This window comes from Pinus tabuliformis, chromosome 2_2 (genome assembly GCF_031772625.1).
Source record: "Pinus tabuliformis cultivar Carrire ecotype Pingquan chromosome 2_2, CPIR1, whole genome shotgun sequence".
NCBI classification, from domain to species: domain Eukaryota; kingdom Viridiplantae; phylum Streptophyta; class Pinopsida; order Pinales; family Pinaceae; genus Pinus; species Pinus tabuliformis.
In genome coordinates, this window is record NC_142300.1 from 393298893 (window position 1) to 393322392 (window position 23500).

Sequence of the window (23500 nt, forward strand, 5' to 3'; positions counted from 1 at the left end):
GGATTAACCCATATCAATTTCCAACTACAGCATGCCTTCATTCAATATCGCAGTTGCCAACCCATATGTCTTTTAAAGCTCTGTACTTCCTTATCAGAGCTAATCCTTATCGCAAACTTCACAGTGGTGCAATATTCTAATTTTCCGATTGTCGACCTTCGATATGACAATCCCCTTCTGCTTAGCCCTTCCCACATTTCTAACCATAGGACCGAGGGCTGTGACCTGGTGCTTAGCCTTAAGGTGCTAAGGCCTTTTGTTCCTGCCGGGGGCTATCGTTCCTTTGTAAACTGCTTACTGCCCCTAGTTATTTAAGTTCCTCTTGACCATGGGCCAACCCTTATATCAAAGCTCCTCTATCGGTGAATTCCAAGCGGTGATTTAGCTTTGGCGCACAACATTTCACTTCACCAATCGCCAAACGTCGATCACATTATCTGCTTAATCCTTGGTCCTTTCGTGTTCCTCGTGACCACAGGCCAACCCCCATATCGGAGCCCCCTAATCGAAGGAGATTTAATTTTGATGCACACAAGCTACAACTTCCAATATGTAGAATCACTGATATGTGGGATTGCCGATATGCCGGGACCCAAGACCTTACCCTTAGTCATTTTCTCTTTGTTTTCTAGCTTTCAAAGGGCAACTTCAATCTACTCTAACTTTTGATTTCGAAATCCATTTGGGGAGTTCCATATACTGTTGGAAATCTAATTCTGAGAACTATTCAATGGAGAGGGTATGATTTATGTTTGAGTGATTATGTGGCTTGGAAGATGGCTGCAAACCTCTCTGCTCTTTTGCCCTCTTTTAGCAGTTGAAAACAAATTTTGCAAAGGGTGACAACATCGGCTCCACTTGAGGATAATGCCTTGCTGGAAAGGTGTTGAGAACCTATAGAGTAGTAGCCTTCACCATTGGGCATGGAGTAAAAAATTATAATGCACTTATACAACTAGAAAATCTCCATGGAACTTTACTTGCAGGGAGTCCTTTCCTCATCAAACTACAATGCAGAAAAGTAAATTCTAACAACTGAAAAATAAATGCTTAGCTAATGAGCTTATTTATATACAACTCCTACTTATGTACTGGGCATCAATTCACCTAAGTGAGTTCATCCCTCCAATGGTACTAGGTCAACATTTGGGTGCTGGACCTAATGCCCCCCTGTTGCTAAAATTTAAAAATTAAAACAAGCATGCACCATGAAAAGTATTCAAACAAAAAACTTGATGCATACTCCAGAGACAACCTCTGTTGCTGACCTAAGAATGTGGTCATGTAATCAGCTACAGGGTCATAGAACTGACAAGAAAAATTTGCAGCTGCCTTATCTTCATGAAAAGTCTGCTGACCAATATCTTCTTGGTCAGGGCAACCACAAATATTGTTCAGCTCCTCAGCCTTAGATTTTTCAAGAAAAACTTGTTGTTGGAAGCCTTCTCCCCACTTGCTGGTAAACCACTCCCTTTGAACATCCATAACCATCTCATCCTCCTCTAAATAATATGAATCATAAATTGGAGGAGGTTCTTGAACTTGTTCTCCAGGCGAAGGATGTGAATCGTGGACTATAGCCTCTTTGTTGACCTCCTCGTGGGCCTCCTCTTCTTGTGCAGCTTCCCATGACTGGGATTGTTGTGGCTTTGCATCACTTGACTCTCCATCAGAGTCATATAAATCATAAGAAGGAGAGTCATCAAATTTCGTTGAATGAGAGCTCTTAGGGCTTATTTGCAGCTCTACGATGTCTCCTTCTTCTTTTTCTTGGTCATTGGGTGATGCTTATTGATGCGAGCATGTGTTTTCTTGGAGCGTAGCTCCACAAACATCTTCAACATGGTCATTAACCTCAGGAATATTTTCATCATTATAATATGCACAACAATCTTCAAACAAAGCATTCAAAGGATATAATCTTTTGCAATAATGATTGAATACTATGTGAAAACTCTTTAAGGAAGATATGCTGCCACGAGGTATTGTTCTATACCAAATTCTAACATAGTCTTCTAAAGAGTACATGAACAATTTCATTTGCGCATCTTCAAAAATAATACCCTGTTGTTCCATGCATTCATGAAAATTCTTAAGGTGTTGGTCCGACCTTCTATCTGTGTTTCCATTGAATCTAGGCAAATAGGTATTCCATTCATGAAACAAAGGGACATGATTGGGATAACTAGCAATAGAAGAAAATTCCAGTGGGAATATTTGTTGGCCAGGAATGCAGGAATGGCCATTTTGAAAACCTTCCTAGGTGAGTGATCTCAGGTTCAAAGGTAGGCAAAGTTTTCAGTTGCTTTAGCATCAGAGAGAGTATGAGGCCAGTTGAAAGCCGAGATGATCAAATAGAAATATAGACAATGGAGTCACCATGATGTTTACCATAAAATTGAAACAATGGAGTCGCCAAGGTGAGAGATCTTCAACCCACACTTCCCTTGCTCACCTAACATAGGGAATGTAAAGATTTGTCATACCCAGGGGAAAATATTCTAATCCGTTCCCCGGCAACGACGCTAGAAATATGTTGTCGCTTTTTCTAGCACCTGTAGCACAAGTGCTTTAGGAGATATAGAAAGCTTCCTAGAGACAACCTATGGGTTGATTGTAGACCAATGCCTAGGACATCTTAGATAGAGGAGTGCATGGTAGATTATCAATGGGGGCTTTCTACTGCACTCCAATTGTCATGTAGTTTAAAAATATGATGAAGGGGGCTCGGTTCAATAGTCTTTTGATAAGGTAGACTCAAGTAAATATATGGATCTGGATGCATAGCGGTAAATTGGGCCAATCTCAAAGAGAAATGCCTGGTTCTGGTGGCCGACACACAACAATATGCAGTTTCAATATTGGTGTTGTATTAAAATAAAGAGGAGGAAAGAAAGGAGGGGAATTCGATGCATAGGGATTTAAACAAGACAAAATCCTAAGAAACAATATTTCGGCAGAAATACGAAAGAATGAGGAGGTGGAATGGCATGAATTGTAGAGCGTGAATTAAGGTTTCATACTCTATATCTCATGGACATACTTTTCACAGATAAACATGGTAAATTTGTGCTCCTTACAGGTACATAAGTAGATCTTTAATTAACACAAGGACTATTACTACTCAGCAACATACATATAACTATGAGAGAGTGAAACAAGCAACTTCATTACACAATTTCAGTAGAAGAGAAACATACATGAAGTGATAAATAAAGGGGAAACATATTGCACATTTATATGCTTGGAATCACCAAAGAGTTTCATTAATCTTCAAAATTCCTAATCACCAGTCCATTACATTCAGCAATATCGCTCAAGTCCCTCATGAACAGGCAATTAGAACCAAAGTGGAATCACAAAATTTGGACCACTGTGGGTGCAGAATTCCAAAACCTCTATTAAGTATTTATCCCCCCATATTTATAAGGAGAGGGGGAGCTTTGAATCAATAGTTACAAAATATCTCATCCAAGGGCCAATTGTCTGATTGACTAGCGGTCTCGACGTGCGATAGCGCTGCTGCCCAAAATGATTCTAAAGGATTCGATTCCTTTCTTGAAAATACATAAAAATTATAGAATAAATAGAAATTACAGTAAAATAGAGACACAAGAAACTGAATGATGATGGAGGAAAATACCCCTATGACATTCCTGGTATTGCCCTTGATCAGGCCATGTCTCTTCCATGATGTGCCTCTCTACTGCTTGGTCGATTCACCTGTCGCTTTCGCCTTAACTGGCTAACTTCACCACTCTCTGGAGCTGGTAGTGACCAACTGTGGTTGCCTGTTACAGAGTAGAAGTGGAGATCGACCTGGTAGTCCTTTGTTGTGTATCTGAGTGGAGCTCCATTAAATCTTCCTGAGTCCCATACCTCCATTTATTCCATGAAGACGTGTGCACGAAGCAGTCTAATTCATTTCTGTTGCCCATGTAGTCCTTGGTTTCTTGTCCCAAGGGATTGCACAAGATTAGCCCATATCGATTTCCAACTACTCCATGCCTTCATTCAATACTGCAACTACCAACCCATATGCCTTTAAAGCTCTGTACTTCCTTATTAGAGCGATTCCATATCACATAATTCATAATGGTGCAGTATTCAAATTTGCTGATTGTCGACCTCTGATATGACAATACCCTTCTGCTCATCCCTTCCCACATTTCTAACCATAGGAACGAGGGCTGTGAGCTAGTGCTTAGCCTTAAGGTGCTAAGGCCTTTTGTTCCTGCCGGGGGCTATCATTCCTTTGTAAACGGCTTACTGCCGCTGGTTCTTTAAGTTCCTCTTGAATGTGGTCCGGCCCTTATATCGAAGCTCCTCTATCGATGAATTCCAATCGGCAATTTAACTTTGGTGCACAACATTTCACTTCGTCGATCGTCGAACGCCGATCACCTTTTCTGCTTAACCCTTGGTCCTTTCATGTTCCTCATGACCGTAGGCCAACCCCCATACTAGAGCCCCCTAATCGGAGGTTTTCAATTGACGATTTCATTTTGATGCACACACGCTACAACCTCCGATATGCGGGATCGCTGATATGCCAGGACCTGGGACCTTACCCTTAGTCATTTTCTCTTTGTTTTCTAGCTTTCAAAGGGCAACTTCAGTCTGCTCTAACTTTTGATTCCGAAGCCCATTTGGGGAGTTCCATATACTATTGGAAAGCTAATTCCGAACACTATTCAAATGGAGAGGGTCTAATTTAGCTTTGAGTGCTTATGTGGCTTGGAAGATGGCTGCAAACCTCTATGCTCTTTTGCCCTCTTTTAGCACCTGAAAACACATTTTGCAAAGGGCGATAAGATAACTCGTAAAACCAACACAAAAATTATAGCAAAGCCTATCTTGCGTTGAAAAGAAGGGAGTGAAAAAGCTAAGGTCTACAATTGAGAAATCCTCTAAGAAAGGAAAACCACAGAGGAAATCTAAAGATGAGAAAAGAAAAAGCTAAAGAGAAAACAATGCTATTATGGAGCAAAACGACTAGGGATTGGGTACCAACTAGGTGTAAATGGCCATCAACAAGAAAATACAGTGCCACATTGGGGAGGAATAAATGGCATCTATGGTCATTGAAACATTATAGCTGGTACTTATACCACGTCACACCCTTTACATGAGGGATGATGTGCCACGTTTGCTTCAATCATTGCATAGGGTGACATCAACCTTGCCCCCTCACCTCTTGTCACATCCTTTTACACCCCATTCAGGAAACACCATAAGGATGTTATTATAATGTCTTCTTTTCATTTTCACCATACATTATTAAAGGGAATGTTGGGATGTGTGATTTGCTTAGTCAATTACAGAGTGGTACACTCATAGTAGCTGGCTGATGGTCTCAACTTTTTATTATTATGCCATCTATCCTTGTTTCAACCACCAAGTTGAGTTTAAGAGGATGTTATGGTGGTGTCTTAGTGTCACTTATGACCCTCTAGTGACCATTATGTGGTCTAATTGGTTAAGCTCTTTCATTCATGGTGTTAAGGTTAGGTTTCTTTGCCTTTATGATGAGCCCACCTTAGGTTCTCTTCCACCCTTAATACCTAAATATATAAGGTGTCTGAACCTCATCTTCCCATAAAGTCGTTTAATCATATAAATAATATATTGCATTCTATTATAGATATGGGGATACAAGTATCCATTTATATCATTTGCCTATTGGGTTTATCTTTATGTTTATTATGTCATTGATCATAATCATAATGTTATTGACTTAAATTCTAACACAGGTATACCTATCATTAACCTGAAAATATCTAAAGGAGGCATTGAAGGAATAATTATATAGGAGGTTCATAGAGCATGTTTGAGAATACTTTAAGTATATTTGGATTTCACTAAGATGACTATAAGTGTACTTAAGGTATAATTGGATTCCAATAGGATGACCATTTTATTCTAAACTTCATCATTATAAATGTACTTATTTTTAGATTGAAAATGATTTTATCAATCCCTTTATTCTATTTTATAGTTCAACTCTCTCATAGGCTTCACTTTCATTTAGGGCAATTTATGGTCTCTTTTCATTGATTAAGAATAGAGATTGATCATCACATTTCTTGTGATAAATGTGTTTGTAAAGTATGTAACATGAAGCATGAAAAACACTATTTTTCTCATTCTATTATGGAATTTGTGATAGATATTATTGTCTATTTAGAGACCATCACACTTTGAGAACTTAAGTTCATTATGAATACTAGAGCATTATTGCCATTTTTATTAGAGTTTAATTAGTTCTAGACAAAGTTGTTCATACCTATAGATCTAACTCCATTTGCGACCTCTTGTCTTGCTATTGATTTTTTAGTTGTATAAAAATAGATACATGGATCTCGTTGGTTTTTGGAGAAGCACTTGAAGTCAAATCTCTTGTAATGTGAAGTTAAACTTGTACTTAAAGTACATATTCACTATATTGTTTTACTTTTGTTTAGGAATACTATATTATTTTACTCACTTTTTCAACTTCAAGTTTGTATAAAAATATTCCTATTATATAACTAATTAGATTTTATATCTTAATATCACATTTCTACTTATTTTCTTTTAACTTTTCAAGCGAAATCCATATCTACATGTCCCGTGTACCTTTTTTTTTTAATTTTTTAAAAATATTTATGCTATTATTATTATTTTATATGAAAAAAAGATATCCAATCGAATCAGATTATTTTATATTACTCATATATTAACTAATTAGAATTTATTTTTTTGCTTAAGCAAGAGTCGAGCATTCTTTTCATTTCTCTGTATAAAATAGATTACATATAATACAAAAAACCCAAGGTAGAAAATGGCTAGAGATATGACTATCTCTAGGCACCTTGGGAAAAGAGCCAACGGCTCGCAACCTGAGCCAGGAGACTACTGAATCACTCGACTCGACCTCCCAGATCCAACGAGCGAGAAACTAAATGATACAAAAGTACGTGTCCCCTTCTCGCATAGCAATGTATTTAAAAAGGAGATATGGCCCACAAAATACAGAAATCGGGTCCGTTAAGGAAACCAAGTATCTGACTCGGACCCCCCAACATGCACAATGATCCTGGGCCGTTGATCCGCCAATGCAAGATCCAATGGTTGAAATACATATCGGGTAGAAAAGAAGCCATGAGAATACCTGCCCGATGAGGGCGGTATTCTCTCTCCTGCTAGAGCCACGTGTTGCATGATGAGTGGCATCAGGCTCATTTCTAGGAAACCACTTCCGGAGTTGAGGGCACCCGATGAACCGAAAACCACCTTGAGGGCGGTATAGAATAACTAGTGGTGGACATAAAAAAGAATTAGATCTTATACCTAGAAGATTTCGGGTTCGCTGAGGAAGCCAAAAAACTGACGCGAACCCACCAACATGCACATTGAATCTCGGCCATTGATCCCCAACCGTTCGATCCAATGGTTAAGAGAGATATCAGATAGAAGAGAAACATGAGAATACCCACCCAATTTAAAATTTATATCTTAATATCACATTTCTACTTATTTTCTTTTAACTTTTGAAGCGAAATCTTCATATATTTACTTATCATTAAAATCCATATCCACAGGTCTGTATACCCTTTTTTTTATATTTTTAAATAATGTATGCTATTATTATTATTTTATATGAAAAAATACATCCAATCGAATCAGATTATTTTATATTAGTCATATCTTTGCTCTTAAAGGACTATTTTATTCTCGTAGTGTGTGTTTCGCTCTGGTAAGCAAATTATCTATGATCAAACCAAACAGAAATGTCGGTGAAACTAAAGTACAAAGCGCGTTGACAGATTGCAATCCTCTCTTGGCAAAATCACATACCTAGCCTAGCTAGAATTGTCATGCAATATCCGAATGCTTGCCTTCCGCTACAAAAGCACGGAAGCTGAGGGTCCGAGTATTCAGATCAACACGAAAAGGAAACGAAGTAACCCAGTGGTCAGTAACGAACAATGCCCATCTGTTAATAGTGGTGCATAAAGTCCATTTAAGGTTCTCTGTGCAAATTTCCTCCAAGACGAGGAGAGGAGAGAGTGTTCCATACTAAAAGCAATGAAGACTGCAAGACCAATTGCAATGTACAGACGTCCATTGGTGTTGGTGCTAGTATTATCAGCTTTAGTGTTCTCCGTTGGGATCCTTGCTTCCCAGTACCTCCTCTTCTCTGGTTTGATTGTTTCCATTATCATTACCATCACCATCATTCTCAATCTATCTATACTTCAGATTTAATCTGCTATAGTCAGATCTGTTGAGTCTGACATATATTGACATCAACTGATTTATGTTGGGTTTTTTTTTGTAGGTATTCAAGGATACGATGCCAATAAAAAAAATACGAAGACTCTCTATGACTTCCAGAAACAAGTCAAACAATGCGTGGTTAGTAATTCAGATTTAGCTTCATGTTACCTCTAATTTGTTCACCTGGGTTAGTCGGTTTCCTATGATTTAAATGTGGGTTGAATCACATTTGCCAGATTCGCGGAAAAGATAATTGTGGCATTAAAGCTTTATTTCCGTGGAACTCAATGCTCAGGTTTTCTGGTACTGTTGTATTAATGTAAAAGTTAGTGTTAGGGCATCAGATCAAGGTTGCTAAGATTTGGTAAAATTCTCAGATCATGATAATCAAAGATGCACCCCAACAAACCCGAGGCAGCCTAAAACTGAAACTCCTATCAAAACAGTAAGTAACGAATGGTATGTCTGATAAAACATCACACTGAAATTAATTACAGCACGCTAAGTATTGCAGCAACCAGAATACCTCTGTTTCTAACTCCAAAACTGAAAGTTTAGATAGCAATTCTCCTGCCAAATCTCCAAGACATGTCTTCCTAGTCTGCCCTATCCCTCCTTTATAGAATAGGAGAGAGGTCTTACAGATAACAATTGATGCAGACAGTCTAAATTAAGATTATGGGGTTGACCATATCAAACCCTACCTAGAATAGTGCACGCTCCTTGCACCAGGAAAACTGCCTAAGAAAGAGCGCCCAAGGAAAGAGTCCCCTGGAAAGTTCACCCCGCCTAAATCTGGCAACACTTCTAACTCATGCGGCTTTCTAAACTAAGATAAGCTCCCTAAGGTTAGGGTCATTTCTAAAATAGGAAACGACTAAAAATAAAGCAGCACAGTGCCATTTAAATCAAACACAAAATCGGGAACTCTCCAACAATAGCAAAGGCTAAAAGTAGGACTTTAAGGTGGCGCACACGTGGCCAAGGCATACCAGATTTGCTGATAGGGACCTGCTGTACAGATCTTCCAACGCTGCTGTGCCATGCTGGGGAAAAGCTTTGGAGCAGCACAACAACTAAAATAATACTCTCTCTTTGTGAGTAAGGTGATCTCCAACCTTCCAAGACACTCTCTTAGTATCTCGAACCTCCCCTCTGGTAGGGTTTTGTTATCAAATTGTTGACCACCTGCGAACTTGAAGAAACATATCCCTGGATCACTGCTCCCTTATATACTTTGAAATATTTTTACAATCTTCAATGTGTAAATCCTGTGTACAACGAAAACTTCATTAACAACCTGCCAACCTCTTACGGCCTTCATGTTTGCTTCACAAGTCAAAAGTTCAGGATTTACTGCAATTCATGTGATTACAGGGCTAAGATAAGTGGATTGGATCTGTACAATAGTAAATTAAAAGTTGCACTAAACTTCGAAAAGCTCAACTTGAGTGAAAACTCATTGATCTTGATGTTGAAATTTCACTTACACCCTAGGTCTGGTCTATTGCTAGACTTAGCACACAAACACACTAGCTGTGCTCAACCAAAACAACTTTGCACAGCGGAAATATAACAGCAGTGGATCAATAAAACACACAGATATATATGGCTCAAATCTCGTTTCTCATTAGTCCATTAAAAAGAAAACATTAGGGCTCCCATACCAGGGATCACAGTCCTTTATGAAACCTGACACGAACTAGTATACATAGTATGGAAAATCGAGGGCTTGAGATCTGATCCTACAGATCTTCAATTTGCCCATCACAACAAAGACAAAACACTTGACTTACTTGCTGTAGCAGTCCTTTGCCACCAGCCCTTTCTGTCCTCTTTGTCCTTGATGTACCTGGCTATCCTTTGCCTCCAAAATCCATAGAGAATGGTTCCTTTCTTCCTCTGTTCAACCAGCTGCTCACAGTAGGGTTTGTCCTTCAACCAACTGTAAATATCAGCCTTCAACACTTGCTGTTAGGTCCTTATTCCTCCAACAGACTTCTTGTTTAAGCATCCTACCAGCAGTCCCAACCTTGTCACAAACACAGCCAACCCTGTTTCACTGAACAAGATACCTCTGTTAGGTCTATGGTACTAGGCCCTCCACAAAACCTCCTTTACCAGCCCTGTTATGTCTTCTCAAGGGTCTCGGCCTGCCTGGGTCACATTTGGCCTTGCAACTAGGGCTGGGGCAGCCTGCAACCAGTGCTAACGGGGCTCTGTGGCTGCCCTAATACCACAGAATGAACCCAAGTATACTACGGCTCCTCTTCAAACAATAAACAGTGGAGGGCTTATTTCCTGGGTCGTGGATGGACTTTTCAGCCAACAGAACACACAGATCAGACCTCCTTAACCATGGATGATGGAACAGTTCAGTGTCCTCTTGAACGGGTATTCAGTTGTCTTGAACCTAATCCCTCTTTGCTGCGGCTGTCTTCTAAGGGTCTGCAACTCCTTAGGCTTGGGCAGAAACTCGGCATAGACCTTCTTCTGGCCTTGACTAGGCCTTCTATTCCATAGCGACCAGCGTCGGCCTTGGATCTAGGCGTCGGTCCTCCACAACCATACTCTCTGCCTACTCGGTCTCACCAACTGACTTGGATTCCTTGTCAACAGAGTTCGGTCTCCCTCCTAGCTGGCTGTGGCTTGCACTAGACATACTCTTCCTTTGAGCTGCGAAACCCCTCTCAGATCTGCGTCCTCTTCTAAGGCTTTTTGCCTTGCACAAGTTTAGTCCATCACACTTGTGACGAGCCTCTCCTTTGGCTCCTTATTTATATTTTTGTGTGAGTAATCTTGGGGGTTTTCCTTGTCCATCAAGAAACCCCTATTTTCCCTCACTTGTGATGAGCCTCTCCTTTGGCTCCTTATTTATATTTTTGTGTGAGTAAACCCCTATTTTACTACTCAACAACAAATTAGATTAAACAATTTATTAACTTGGGTCTCAAGCCCACAACTTTGGGTCAAAACGCCAACCGCTTAGGTAACTTGCCCAACCAACTCCTTTTTGGTGGGTTTTCACCACTCGGAAATACCTTCCAAGCTAGACAAATTCCAACACTCCCTCTTAGTGAGGAAGATATTTCCTTCACACCTTGAAACCTTTAGCTCCATGACTTTCCTTGCATGTCCATGGCTGTCCTCGCATGAGTCATGACTTTCCTTGTATGGCCATGATTGTCCTTGCATGTGCCACATCTTCCTTTGTACTAGGCCTAGCTTTATCTTGCATGGTGCATGATTGTCCTCACATGTAACATGACTTTTCCTTGCACCACCATGAGTGTTCTCGCATGGTTCATGACTGCCCTTGCACGGGCTGAAAACTGAAAACTCCACTCTGTCTCTTGAACCTGAAGGTTCAAACTTCCACTAGGCGGTTGGCTTTCCTTTGCAGTCTCCCTCTGAAGCTAGACTCCCTCTGAGTTTACACAACCTCCATTGGCTCACTATGCTTTCCCTCTCGGAAAGTGCTGCTACTGAACTTGTGTCCTTGTAAAGTTAGTTCCAAGCTACGGTTGAACACTAGGTCTAATCCACTCTAGACCACCACAACTTATTATGAGTCCTCATCCTTCTAGGTCAAATACCTCATATGCACATGGCTCCTCTGCTGGAAGTGCAACCCCACAACCCAATAAAGATACTGTCTAATGATCGACTTGCCGTCCACATGGAGCTACCTCGTCCATGCCAAAGCACCTTCTTTGCTGAACCTTGTGCTCCATATTTAGAATTTTCATAACTCCCTTTTAAGCTGCTTCACATGCACACTCTGATCCACGTGCTCTTCATTTGATACCATGCTAAAATTTCACTTACAAACTAGGTCTGGTCTATGGCTAGACTTAGCACACAAACACACTAGCAATGCTCAACCAAAACAACTTTGCACAGTGGAAATAGGACAATAGTGTGAATCAATAAAATACACAGGTATATGGGGCCCTAATCCCATTTCTCATTAGTCAATTAATAAGAAAACATTAGGGCTCCCGTATCAAGGATCATGGCCCTTTATGAAACTTGATACAAACTATTATACATAGTATACAAAATTTAGGGCTTGAGATCTGATCCTATAGATCTTCAATCTACCCATCACAACAAAGACTTGCTGTTGCAGTCCTTTGCCTCCAACCCTTTCTGTCCTCTTTGTCCATGATGTACCTGACTATCCTTGGCCTCCAAAATCCACAGAGAATGGCTTCTTTCTTCATCTGTTCAACCAACTGCTCACAATAGGGTTTGTCCTTCAACCAACTATATATATTAGCCTTCAACACTCGCTGCTAGGTCCTTATTCCTCCAAGAAACTTCTTGTTTAAGCCTCCTACTAGCAGTCCCAACCTCCTTTACCAGCCCTGTTATGCCTTCTTAAGGGTCTCGGCCTACCTGGGTCACATTCGACCCTGCAACTACGATTGGGGCAGCTTGTGGCCAACCCTAACTGGGCTCTGCGGCTGCCCTAATACCACATAACAAACCCAGGTATATTCGACCCCTTTTCAAACAATAAACAAAACTTGGAGGGCTTATTTCCTGGGTTACAGATGGACTTTTCAGCCAACAGAAGTTAGAACACACAGATCAAACCTTCTTAACCATGGAACAATTCAACATACTCTTGAACAAATACTTGGTCCTATTGAAGCTAATCTCTCCTTGCTGCGGTTGTCTTTTTAGGGTCTACGACTCCTTAGGCTTGGGCAAAAACTCAACATAGACCTTCTTCTGGCCTTGATTAGGCCTTCTATTCCACAACGACTAGCCTCGGCCTTGGATCTAGGCTTCGATCCTCCACAACCATACTCCTTGCCTACTCGGCCTTACCAACTGACTTGGATTCCTTGCCAATAGACTCCAGTCTCCCTCCTAGCTGGCTGTGGCTCGCACTAGACAAACTTTTCCTTTGAGCTACGAAACCTCTCTCAGATCTGCGTCCTCTTCTAAGGCTTTTCACCTTGCACAAGTGTAGTCCATCACACTTGTGACGAGCCTCTCCTTTGGCTCCTTATTTATACTTTTGTGTGAGTAATCTTGGGGGCTTTCCTTGTCCATCAAGAAACCCCATTTTTACCACTCAAGAACGAATTAGATTAAATAATTAATTAACTTGGGTCTCAAGCCCACAACTTTGGGTCAAAACCCCAACCACTTGGGTAACTTGCCAAACCAACTCCCTTTTGGTGGGTTTTCACCACTTGGAAATACCTTCCGAGCTACCCAAATTCAAACACTTGACATACGAAACTTGTGGTGCATGCGTCAACCCACACGAAATCTTTTCCAATTTGATTCCATGGTATCTCACCCGTGCATCTTAAAACCTTTGGCAGCTGAAGCAAAAACCTAAACAAGATCAACTCCCTGTTTTTGAGAGAGTCCTCTAGCAATTGGAGTAGGAGTCTCATGACGGTCAACTTTTTTTCAGAGAGTCCTTTGGAAACAAACATATTCTGGTACTTCCAATACTGCTGATAGTTGCGTGCATGTAACTAATCACTGATTCCATGGTAGGTTTTGAATCTGTCTCCACAATGCTGGAATGACACTCCTTTGTCATGGCCTTGTGCTGCAACTGCTATGTTGGATCAACAAGTAGCCTATAAATGCCACCATCTTCAACTTCTTTGGCCAAAACTCAACTAGTTTAGAGCTGCGCTTTTTAATGATCACTTGTTGATCGTCAAACTTAGACATACATTGTAGATCTGTCATGCAAGTCACACAAGGAAGACTCTTTGTTAAACCAGGAACAAACAAGACATCATTTACCTCAAGAACATCCTTGAAGGCATATGTAAAGAGAGACAATCCAATCTTGTAATTGGACGAGTAGCATGATTGTGCAACTCCACCTACATGCCATCCTCTTGTTCTTTAACTCCGCTAAATGCCTTCTTGTTGAAGACCATGTGTCTAGATGCTCCACTATCCAGTGTCCACATACCACCCTACACTAGAAATGGTGTTAGTGAAAGGCATAATACCATGGAGAAAGTTTTTTTATGTCTGAATGCTAACTCATCTACTTCAGTTGAAGTTTCTATACTCTTTGTAAACCGTTGCTGCTCCTACTTGGATATCTTTCTCTAAGGACACTAAGATGCATAATGGCCCATCTTACTGGCACTTGAAATTCTTTGCATGACACAATTCTTTTTTCCTCTGGTCCAAAGAATTTGAATCTTCCTCCTTGTCCTTTTAACCCTTCTCAGGTCCTCCTTTTTCCCCTCTCCTTTGTTATGTCCCTTTTCAAGTGATCACTGCAGGGGGGACAATTGATTTAATTATATTAAAATGTGGCTATGAGAACAGGTGGAACTTTATAAAGTCACATTATTATGTATCTACTTGTCCATGGTATTGGATTACTTTCCCATGGTATTTGCACCCATGGAATGCTTACCCATGGTATTGGTGTCCATGGAATACTTACCCATGGTATGGGGATGGCCTAAGATTATAAAGGTGTAATGTTCCTTATCAGTTGAGTGGTCAAGGGGGACAAAGTAGCCTATCCAACCCCATAGGCTATAGTCTTGATAAAAGGGGAAAACCCAATTATCCAATGTTTGGGGCAACATTGGGTAAATCTTGGGTCGACTCAAGGAAAAAACCCAAATTGGGGGTGGCACTTGCAATCCCTCACATTTGAAAAACCCTATGAGGGAATCTATAAATAGAGGAGAGTTGGAATAGTTTTGGATCATCGATTTGGATCAAATATATTTGTTTTCTTGAGCTGTGGCTCTGAGGGTTTTAAGACCCCTTTTTCTCTACTAATTTTGGTGGTGAAAATTCCACCCTAGTTAGCCATTCTTTCACATTCATCTTTTGTTATCAATTGTTGAGCAAGTTGTCGAATCTGGCATCTGTCTGGTTGAGCAAAAACTTGGTGGCATTTTCAGTTACTAGTTGTGGGACAATTGAGATTTTTTGGGATAGCGCAGGCAAAGATTGGGGAGTGGAATTGTTACAGGCCCGAGTTGCAGGTCCGAAGTTGCAGGTCCAAGTTGTAGGTCCAATTTTGCATGTTCGAGTTACAGGTTCGAAGTTGCAAGGTTCGAACTATTGCAGGACCAAACTGTGGTACCTTAGGAAGGCAACCGAGCCTACTGTGATTAGTCTCTTAGGCTATCGAAGCAAGATAAGATAACTTAAGTTTTGTAGGGTAAATTAAGACTTAGTCGAATTTGGTTTAGCAACAGATCTGGTTACTTATACTTGCAACACTATTGAATTAAAATAGTGACTGTGTATATTCTGGGTTTTTGGACAGCCAATCTTGTTGAGAAATCTAGGGGCAACAGATTAGATGATTTCTCTTACTTTGATAATTGCTTGTGATGTATTTTTACTTAACTTAATTAGCTTCTTCTTTCACTTGATTATTGTTGAAATTTGGTACCGGAGGACAGGTGGTTCCCGTAGGCTTTGATCTTTTGGCCTAGGGAAAAGTGTCCAAAAGAATTTAATTTTTCTCCTAAAGTGACTTTATAATTTTATAAAGTTAAATCTAATTTAAAAGTGACTTTAAGTGATAAAGTTATTAAGTCTAATTTTAAAGTGACTTTTATAGAGTCAATGAAAAATTAGAAAGGAAAAGTGACTTTGGAAATAAATGACTAAGTGGGTCTTTATTAAAGTGGAGTGAATTAAAAAATAGAAAGTGAGATTTAAATGAGCATTTAATCTCAGCCATTGATCTAAATCTATTTCAGCCATTGGATTTAGAGATCACCCAAAAGTCACTTGGATCACCCAAAAGTCACTTGGAGTTATATTAAAGGAGGAAAATGAGGAAAAGGTCATTCATTCTTTCATGAGCAGATTGGGAGAAGGAGAGCAAGAGAGCAAGAGAGATTTCTGAGCAGGGAGGAGAAAGAGACAGCAGCTTGGCACACATTCCAAGGCAGCAGTTGAGCAGATTTGTACAGCTGATTCAGCGCATAATGAAAGGCATATTTTTGCACAAAAATCGAGGAGCAGTTTGCTGATTTTTCTGCACACAAAACGGAGGCCGTACAGCATTTATTGCTGTAATTTCCAGATTGCTGTGAGGCACGGGAAAGGAGATAAGTTGTAAATTTGCTTGCTGATTTTTTGCTGAATAATTCTCACTGTAAAAAGGCAATTTTCAGAAATAAAGAAGAGCTCTCAAACTGGTTTTCCCCAAGAGTTGTAGGGGGTTTTTCCAGGGTCACGTTGACCAAAAATATCAGTGTTTTAATGGCTGTTTTTGATTGCTGATTTTTAATTCTGCAATTTCCAGCATTCTGAAAAATTTCCAGAATTTGTGTTTTCAGCAATATATATATATATATATATATATATATATATTTTTTTTTTCAGTCTGTTAAATGTATGGTTATGGGAATGGGCATTTAACTACACGGGAGAAATAAGGAGAAACTGAAAACCGGGGTGGGCAAACAGAAATTTTTACATGGTATCAGAGCTTGAGTGCTGAAGGGCAGTTTGGGACAGCAAAAGGAAAAATTACAGTTGCTGATTTTTCACTCAGAAAATTCCAGCAAGCTGATTTTTTCATAAACAACAGTTTTATCTTTACTACAGCAGTGCTATTTTTCAGTTTTAGGACAGCAGAATGTCATTGGGATTGAGGGTGGAGGATAGGCTGGATGGGCATATAAATTACAGCGTTTGGAAGGAGAGAATGCAGAGTATCTTTGAGGAGGCAGAAGTCTGGGATATCATGGTGCATACCGCACAGAACCCTGTTGTTGTGCCCACTGATGTTACTCAGTTGGCTGAGTATAAAAAGAAGAACAATAAGGGTAAGAGGCTGATTCTAGACGGAATCAAAGACCATTGCATTCCTCATGTGAGAGGAAAGAGCAATGCCCATGAGATGTGGACAGCATTGTCCAATCTCTACCAGAGTACCAATGAGAACCGGAAGATGGTCCTGAAGGAGAAGCTGAAGAACATTAAGATGGGTAATGATAGTGCAGCTGGATATCTCACAAAGATTACTAATGTGAGAGATGAGTTGGCAGCGATTGGAGAGGCCATTCCACCCACTGAGTTGGTGCGAATTGCAGTGAATGGCCTCCCCCGTTCATGGTTGAACTTTGCTGATGGGGTTTGTGCACGTGAGACCCTTCTCACATGGGAGAGGTTTTGGGATGATTGTATTCAGACAGAGATCAGGAAAGGACAGCTTGGGGCAGCGAAGCCAGTTGAGCAGGATGAGGACGTAGCACTGGTGGCAGGAGGCAAGAAAGGCAAAGGGAAGAAGCAGGCTTCCACAAGCAGTGGTGGGGGCAAAGGCAAAGGTAAAGGTAAACAGGGGAACACACAGAAGGACTATTCCAAGGTGAAGTGTTGGAATTGTCAAAAGATGGGACACTATGCAGTTGTGTGTCCGGAGAAGAAGAAGAAGGGGAAGAACCAGGACGTGGCAGCTTCAACAGAGATTGAGGACTTTGCAGGTCGTTTTGACCGGGAGTTTGCGTTCACTACATGTGAGTCCTCTAGTGCAGGATCACCTGCCACACAAGTTCAGAGGGAGCATGCTTTTCCCTCGATTAGCGGAGCATCTACAGGTATCTGGTATGTGGACAGTGGGGCTTCACGTCACATGACAGGAGTCCGTGAGTACTTCTCAGAGCTTTCAGAGAGTGGTACTGATATTGAGGTAGTACTCGGTGATGACAGAGTTGTTAGAGCAGTCGGGTTGGGGACAGTGACATTTCAGAGGGAGTCCAAACCTCCCTTGAAGGTGTCAGAGGTTCTTTATGTGCCAGGGATGAGGAAGAACCTCATATCCGTCTCAGCTTTGGAGGACAGAGGATATGAGGTACTGTTCAGGGGAGGACAGGTGTTGATGTATCCCAGGGGCGCTCCAGCTGATTCAGCTAGAGTGATAGGTGTACGCCATGCAAAGGTGTACAAGTTTGCATTTCAGCCCCTTTTGGCATTGAGCAGTTGTACCGACAGCAGAGCTAGCAGTTCTGAGCTGTGTGAGATTTGGCACCGCAGGATGGGACACATGTATCATGGAGCCTTGAGGACATTGCGGGAGATCACCACAGGTGTGCCAGATTTCAGTACTGATCACTTTGATACTTGCAGAGGTTGTGCGATGGGCAAGTTTGCCAAATCCCCTTTTCTCAGCAGTGACAGCAGAGCGACGGGGATACTTGATTTGATTCATTCCGATGTGAGCGGTTGGATGTCTCATGTTTCCTTGAGCGGATATGAGTACTATGTTTTATTCATTGATGATCACTCCAGGAGGACCTGGATTTATTTTTTGAAGACCAAGAGTGAGGTCTTCAAGCGGTTTCAGGAGTTCAGAGCTCTTGTGGAGACTCAGACAGGTCGAAAGATCAAGTCCTTGAGGTCGGACAATGGAGGAGAGTACACCCTTGGAGAGTTTGTTGATTATTGTGCGGAGGCAGGCATTAGGAGGGAGTTCACTGTTCCTTACAACCCCTAGCAGAACGGGGTTGCGGAGAGGAAGAACAGATCCATCATAGGGGCTGCCAAAGCCATGATACATGATCAGGGGTTGCCATTGTTCTTGTGGGCAGAGGCCTGCAACACAACTGTTTACTTGCAGAACAGGAGTCCGCATCGTGCCTTGGGGCACATGACTCCGGAGGAGGCTTTCTCTGGGAAGAAGCCTGATCTTGGTCATCTTCATATATTTGGATGCATTGCATACTCCTATATACCCAAGGAGAAGAGGACCAAACTAGAGCCCACCGCAGAGAAGGGTATCTTTGTGGGCTACAGTGAGACCTCAAAGGCCTTTCGGATTTACATTCCTGCACAGAGGAGAGTTGTTGTCAGACGGGATGTGAAGTTCGAGGAGGACAAGGCCTTTAGGAGGTCACGGGAGTTAGAGTATCTGGATCAGCCAGACCCTCAGCAGCAGTTGAGTCAGTCGCAGGGATCCAGTGGGCAAGGATCAGAAGGATCAGGAGGTACATCTATGAGGATGTCAGGTCCGTCAGTGAGCAGTGGCTCATCGAGCCAGAGGGGTGGTGCTCCGGGCAGCATGCAGAGCAGTTCACTAGGGAGTCCACTGATGGACAGTTCACACGGTACCTCAGCTTCTACAGGTTCAGGTGCAGGCAGGAGGACAGCAGACAGACAGTCAGGAGTTCAGGCTACTGATGATGATGAGGAGGAGGAGTTTCATTCTCCGGTGGGAGAAGTGCGCTCAGGGAAGAGGAAGCCCAAGTGGCTTTAGGACACCTTGAGAGATGCCACATCTGTTGCTGAGCCGAAGAGGCCGGTCAGAGAGAGTAGACCACCTGAGAGGTTTTGTAGTTATATGGCGATGGTTACCAGCATCCTTGACTCTGAGCCTTCTAGCTATGAGGAGGCAGCTAGCCAGCAGGTCTGGAGAGAGGCCATGCAGGAGGAGTATTCTTTTATCATGAAGAATGATGTTTGGGAGGTGGTGCCGAGGTCTGAGGGCAAATCCGTGGTTACTTCCAGATGGCTTTACAAGGTAAAGCATGCTGCAGATGGCAGCATTGAGAAATTCAAAGCGAGGTTTGTGGCTAGAGGGTTCTCCCAGGTAGAGGGAGTTGATTATGAGGAGACCTTCGCTCCCGTGGCTCGATATACTTCGATCCGCTCCATTATATCGATAGCAGCAGAGATGGGTTGGAAGATCCACCAGATGGATGTGAAGACCGCATTTCTCAATGGCTTCATACAGGAGGAGGTGTACATTGAGCAGCCACAGGGCTTTGAGGTGCATGGGAAGGAGTCCCATGTGTGCAGATTGAAGAAGGCCCTTTATGGCCTGAAGCAAGCTCCCAGAGCTTGGTACTCCAGGATAGATGCATACTTGCAGGGGATGGGTTTCACAAAGAGTGAGGCAGATCCGAACCTTTACTTTATTATGATTGGTGAGGAGCCTCTCATTCTGGTGCTGTATGTGGATGACTTGATCATTACAGGTGCAGAGAGACTCATAGAGCACTGCAAGAGAGATCTTGCGGTGGAGTTTGAGATGAAGGACATCGGCTTGATGCATTACTTTTTGGGTTTGGAGGTGTGGCAGGAGGAGGGGCATTTCTTCCTGGGGCAGGGGAAGTATATTGTGGACATCCTTAGCAGATTCCACATGGAGGATTGTAGACCCATGTCGACACCGATGATCACCAACTGGAAGAAGCTTCATGCTTCGGATTCCGAGTTGGTGGATCCCACATTGTACAGGCAGCTGATTGGTTCCTTGATGTATTTGGTTAACACTAGACCAGATATCTGTTTTGCAGTCAACACGATGAGTCAGTTTATGTGTGAGCCTAGGAAGGTTCACTGGGTGGCTGCAAAACACATTTTGCGGTACTTGCAGTGGACAGTGGATTATGGTCTGGACTACAGGCAGGGAGATGGAGTGAGATTGGCAGGATACACTGATTCTGATTGGGCAGGTTGTGCTTCTGATAGGAAGAGCACTTCAGGGTGCTGTTTTGGGTTGGGTTCAGCAGTAGTGTCATGGTTCAGCCGGAAGCAGCAGTCAGTAGCACTGAGTTCAGCGGGAGCAGAGTATATGGCAGCCAGTCTAGCTAGTTGTGAGGCTATCTGGCTTTGCAAGATGTTATTTGGCTTATTTGGTCAGCCATTGAGACCTTCAGTGATTTACTGTGATAATCAGAGTTGCATTAAACTCATGGAGAATCCAGTATTTCATGACAGGTCAAAGCATATCGGGATCAGATATCATTTCATCAGAGACTATGTTCAGAAGGGAGCTGTGAAGCTTGAGTATATTTCCACTGATGAGCAGGTTGCAGATATTCTTACCAAAGCCTTACCACGGGGCAAGCATGTCTACTTCAGGGACAAGATGGGTGTGGTGAGGAACACCTTCCTCGGTAAGAGGGAGTGTTGAAATTTGGTACGGAGGACAGGTGGTTCCCTTAGGCTTTGATCTTTGGCCTAGGGAAAAGTGTCCAAAAGAATTTAATTTTTCTCCTAAAGTGACTTTATAATTTTATAAAGTTAAATCTAATTTAAAAGTGACTTTAAGTGATAAAGTTATTAAGTCTAATTTTAAAGTGACTTTTATAAAGTCAATGAAAAATTAGAAAGGAAAAGTGACTTTGGAAATAAATGACTAAGTGGGTCTTTATTAAAGTGGGGTGAATTAAAAAATAGAAAGTGAGAATTAAATGAGCATTTAATCTCAGCCATTGATCTAAATCTATTTCAGCCATTGGATTTAGAGATCACCCAAAAGTCACTTGGATCACCCAAAAGTCACTTGGAGTTATATTAAAGGAGGAAAAGGAGGAAAAGGTCATTAACTTTTTCATGAGCAGATTGGGAGAAGGAGAGCAAGAGAGCAAGAGAGATTTCTGAGCAGGGAGGAGAAGGAGACAACAGCTTGGCACACATTCCAAGGCAGCAGTTGAGCAGATTTGTACAGCTGATTCAGCACATAGTGAAAGGCAGATTTTTGCACAAAAATCGAGGAGCAGTTTGCTGATTTTTCTGCACACAAAACGGAGGCCGTACATCATTTATTGCTGTCCTGTTTGCTGTAATTTCCAGATTGCTGTGAGGCACGGGAAAGGAGATAAGTTGTAAATTTGCGTGCTGATTTTTTGCTGAATAATTCTCACTGTAAAAAGGCAATTTTCAGAAATAAAGAAGAGCTCTCAAACTGGTTTTCCCCAAGAGTTGTAGGGGGTTTTTCCAGGGTCACGTTGACCAAAAATATCAGTGTTTTAATGGCTGTTTTTGATTGCTGATTTTTAATTCTGCAATTTCCAGCGTTCTGAAAAATTTCCAGAATTTGTGTTTTCAGCAATATTTATTTTTTTTAGTCTGTTAAATGTATGGTTATGGGAATGGGCATTTAACTACATAGGAGAAATAAGGAGAAACTGAAAACCGGGGTGGGAAAACAGAAATTTTTACAATTATAATTAGTGTTCTTATCATCAAACAACTACCAAATCATAAAGAACAATGAGACAAGAGGACACAAGATATAGGCTATTAGCCAGGGCCAAAACCTCTCCTCTTGAGAGGAAAACCCACAAGAATTCTTCTCTTCTTATAGAACTTCAAATGACGAATTCCAAGACCTATGACCCTTGACCAAAACCCCTCCAAGACCAAGTCAAACTTCTCCTTTGAAGAACTTTCTTCTAGCAAGGTCAACCCAAGTCAATCCAGCTTCACAACTGCTGCAATTCTCTTCTTCGACCTCAACTTCAGACCTGCAACTGGGACTGCAATTTTTGGCTACTGCAAAAACCCTAGTTTCTACACGTGTGAGAGAAGGTGGTGTTTTTCCTTTTCCTCTCCTTCGCTTGAGATAGTTTCTTCTCCTAGGGAATTCGGCTTGCAAATGAAGACTTCTTTAAAGACAAATCTCGACTTCCTTGTGTGGCTGCAATTTGGTACTTGCTGCAGAAAAGTGATGCCCTAACTTCGCATGTGTGAGGAAAGAGAGCCCAAAAACAGTCCTTCAAATACTTCGATCTTCCTCTCTTCTTGTCTTTCCCTTCTTCGCTTGGTAGGAGACTTCTTCTTGTCTTATGATCGAACTTCTTGATGATGATCTGATCTGCACTTGAATGAGACCAAGTACACCTATTTATAGTCTTCCTCGAGTGCCCTAATAGGTCGACTTGTCCCTCTTGGCAGGCCGACTTGTGATCCTTTGAAGGTTGACTTGTTGTAGCATCATGACTTGGTCTTGGGAGGTCTTTGAATCAAATATTATTTCATTTTACAATATGTAACATTGCCCAAAGGGTCTTCCATACATGACAATGACTCAATTGACTTGTAGACTCCTACAAGCACTCAATGGGTGCTTGACCTATAAATCAAATAACCTTGAGCATGAAACCCATGCCTCAAGAAATAACAATAATAATTTTATTTCTCTTTTTATTAAATATATAAAATCATGATTACACATGTCATTATAAAGACCAAACCTAGTAACTTATTTCAGCAAGTCCCATTCATGTGGAACTAAGGAGTATCATATAATTAATGATCAGATTATTCATGCACATATATTGCTATTTTTCATTGATATGAAGAAATATGTCCTGTTATATGAATGAATAAACTTCTGTTCTGATGAAAAACCTAGTGAATAAGAAGCCCTAGAACAAAAAAATTACCCTAGGACACTACAGTGGTATCAGAGCTGGCTAACTCTGCCAACCTGTGAGCAATTGGGTTGATGTCATGGACCCAGGTTCTT

At 41.5% G+C, this 23500-nt stretch overlaps 1 protein-coding gene across 1 annotated transcript in view; it reads left to right on the top strand.

Annotated features, from left to right (window-relative positions):
* The first annotated feature begins 7724 nt into the window (after positions 1-7724).
* LOC149192923 (sialyltransferase-like protein 5) overlaps positions 7725-23500 on the top strand; it is a 133795-nt gene continuing 118019 nt past the window's right edge. The window contains exons 1-2 of the mRNA XM_089407159.1: positions 7725-8185; positions 8324-8400. Coding sequence (XP_089263285.1) covers positions 8071-8185; positions 8324-8400 — 192 coding nt within the window. The 5' untranslated portion in view covers positions 7725-8070. The remainder of the gene's footprint in view (positions 8186-8323; positions 8401-23500) is intronic.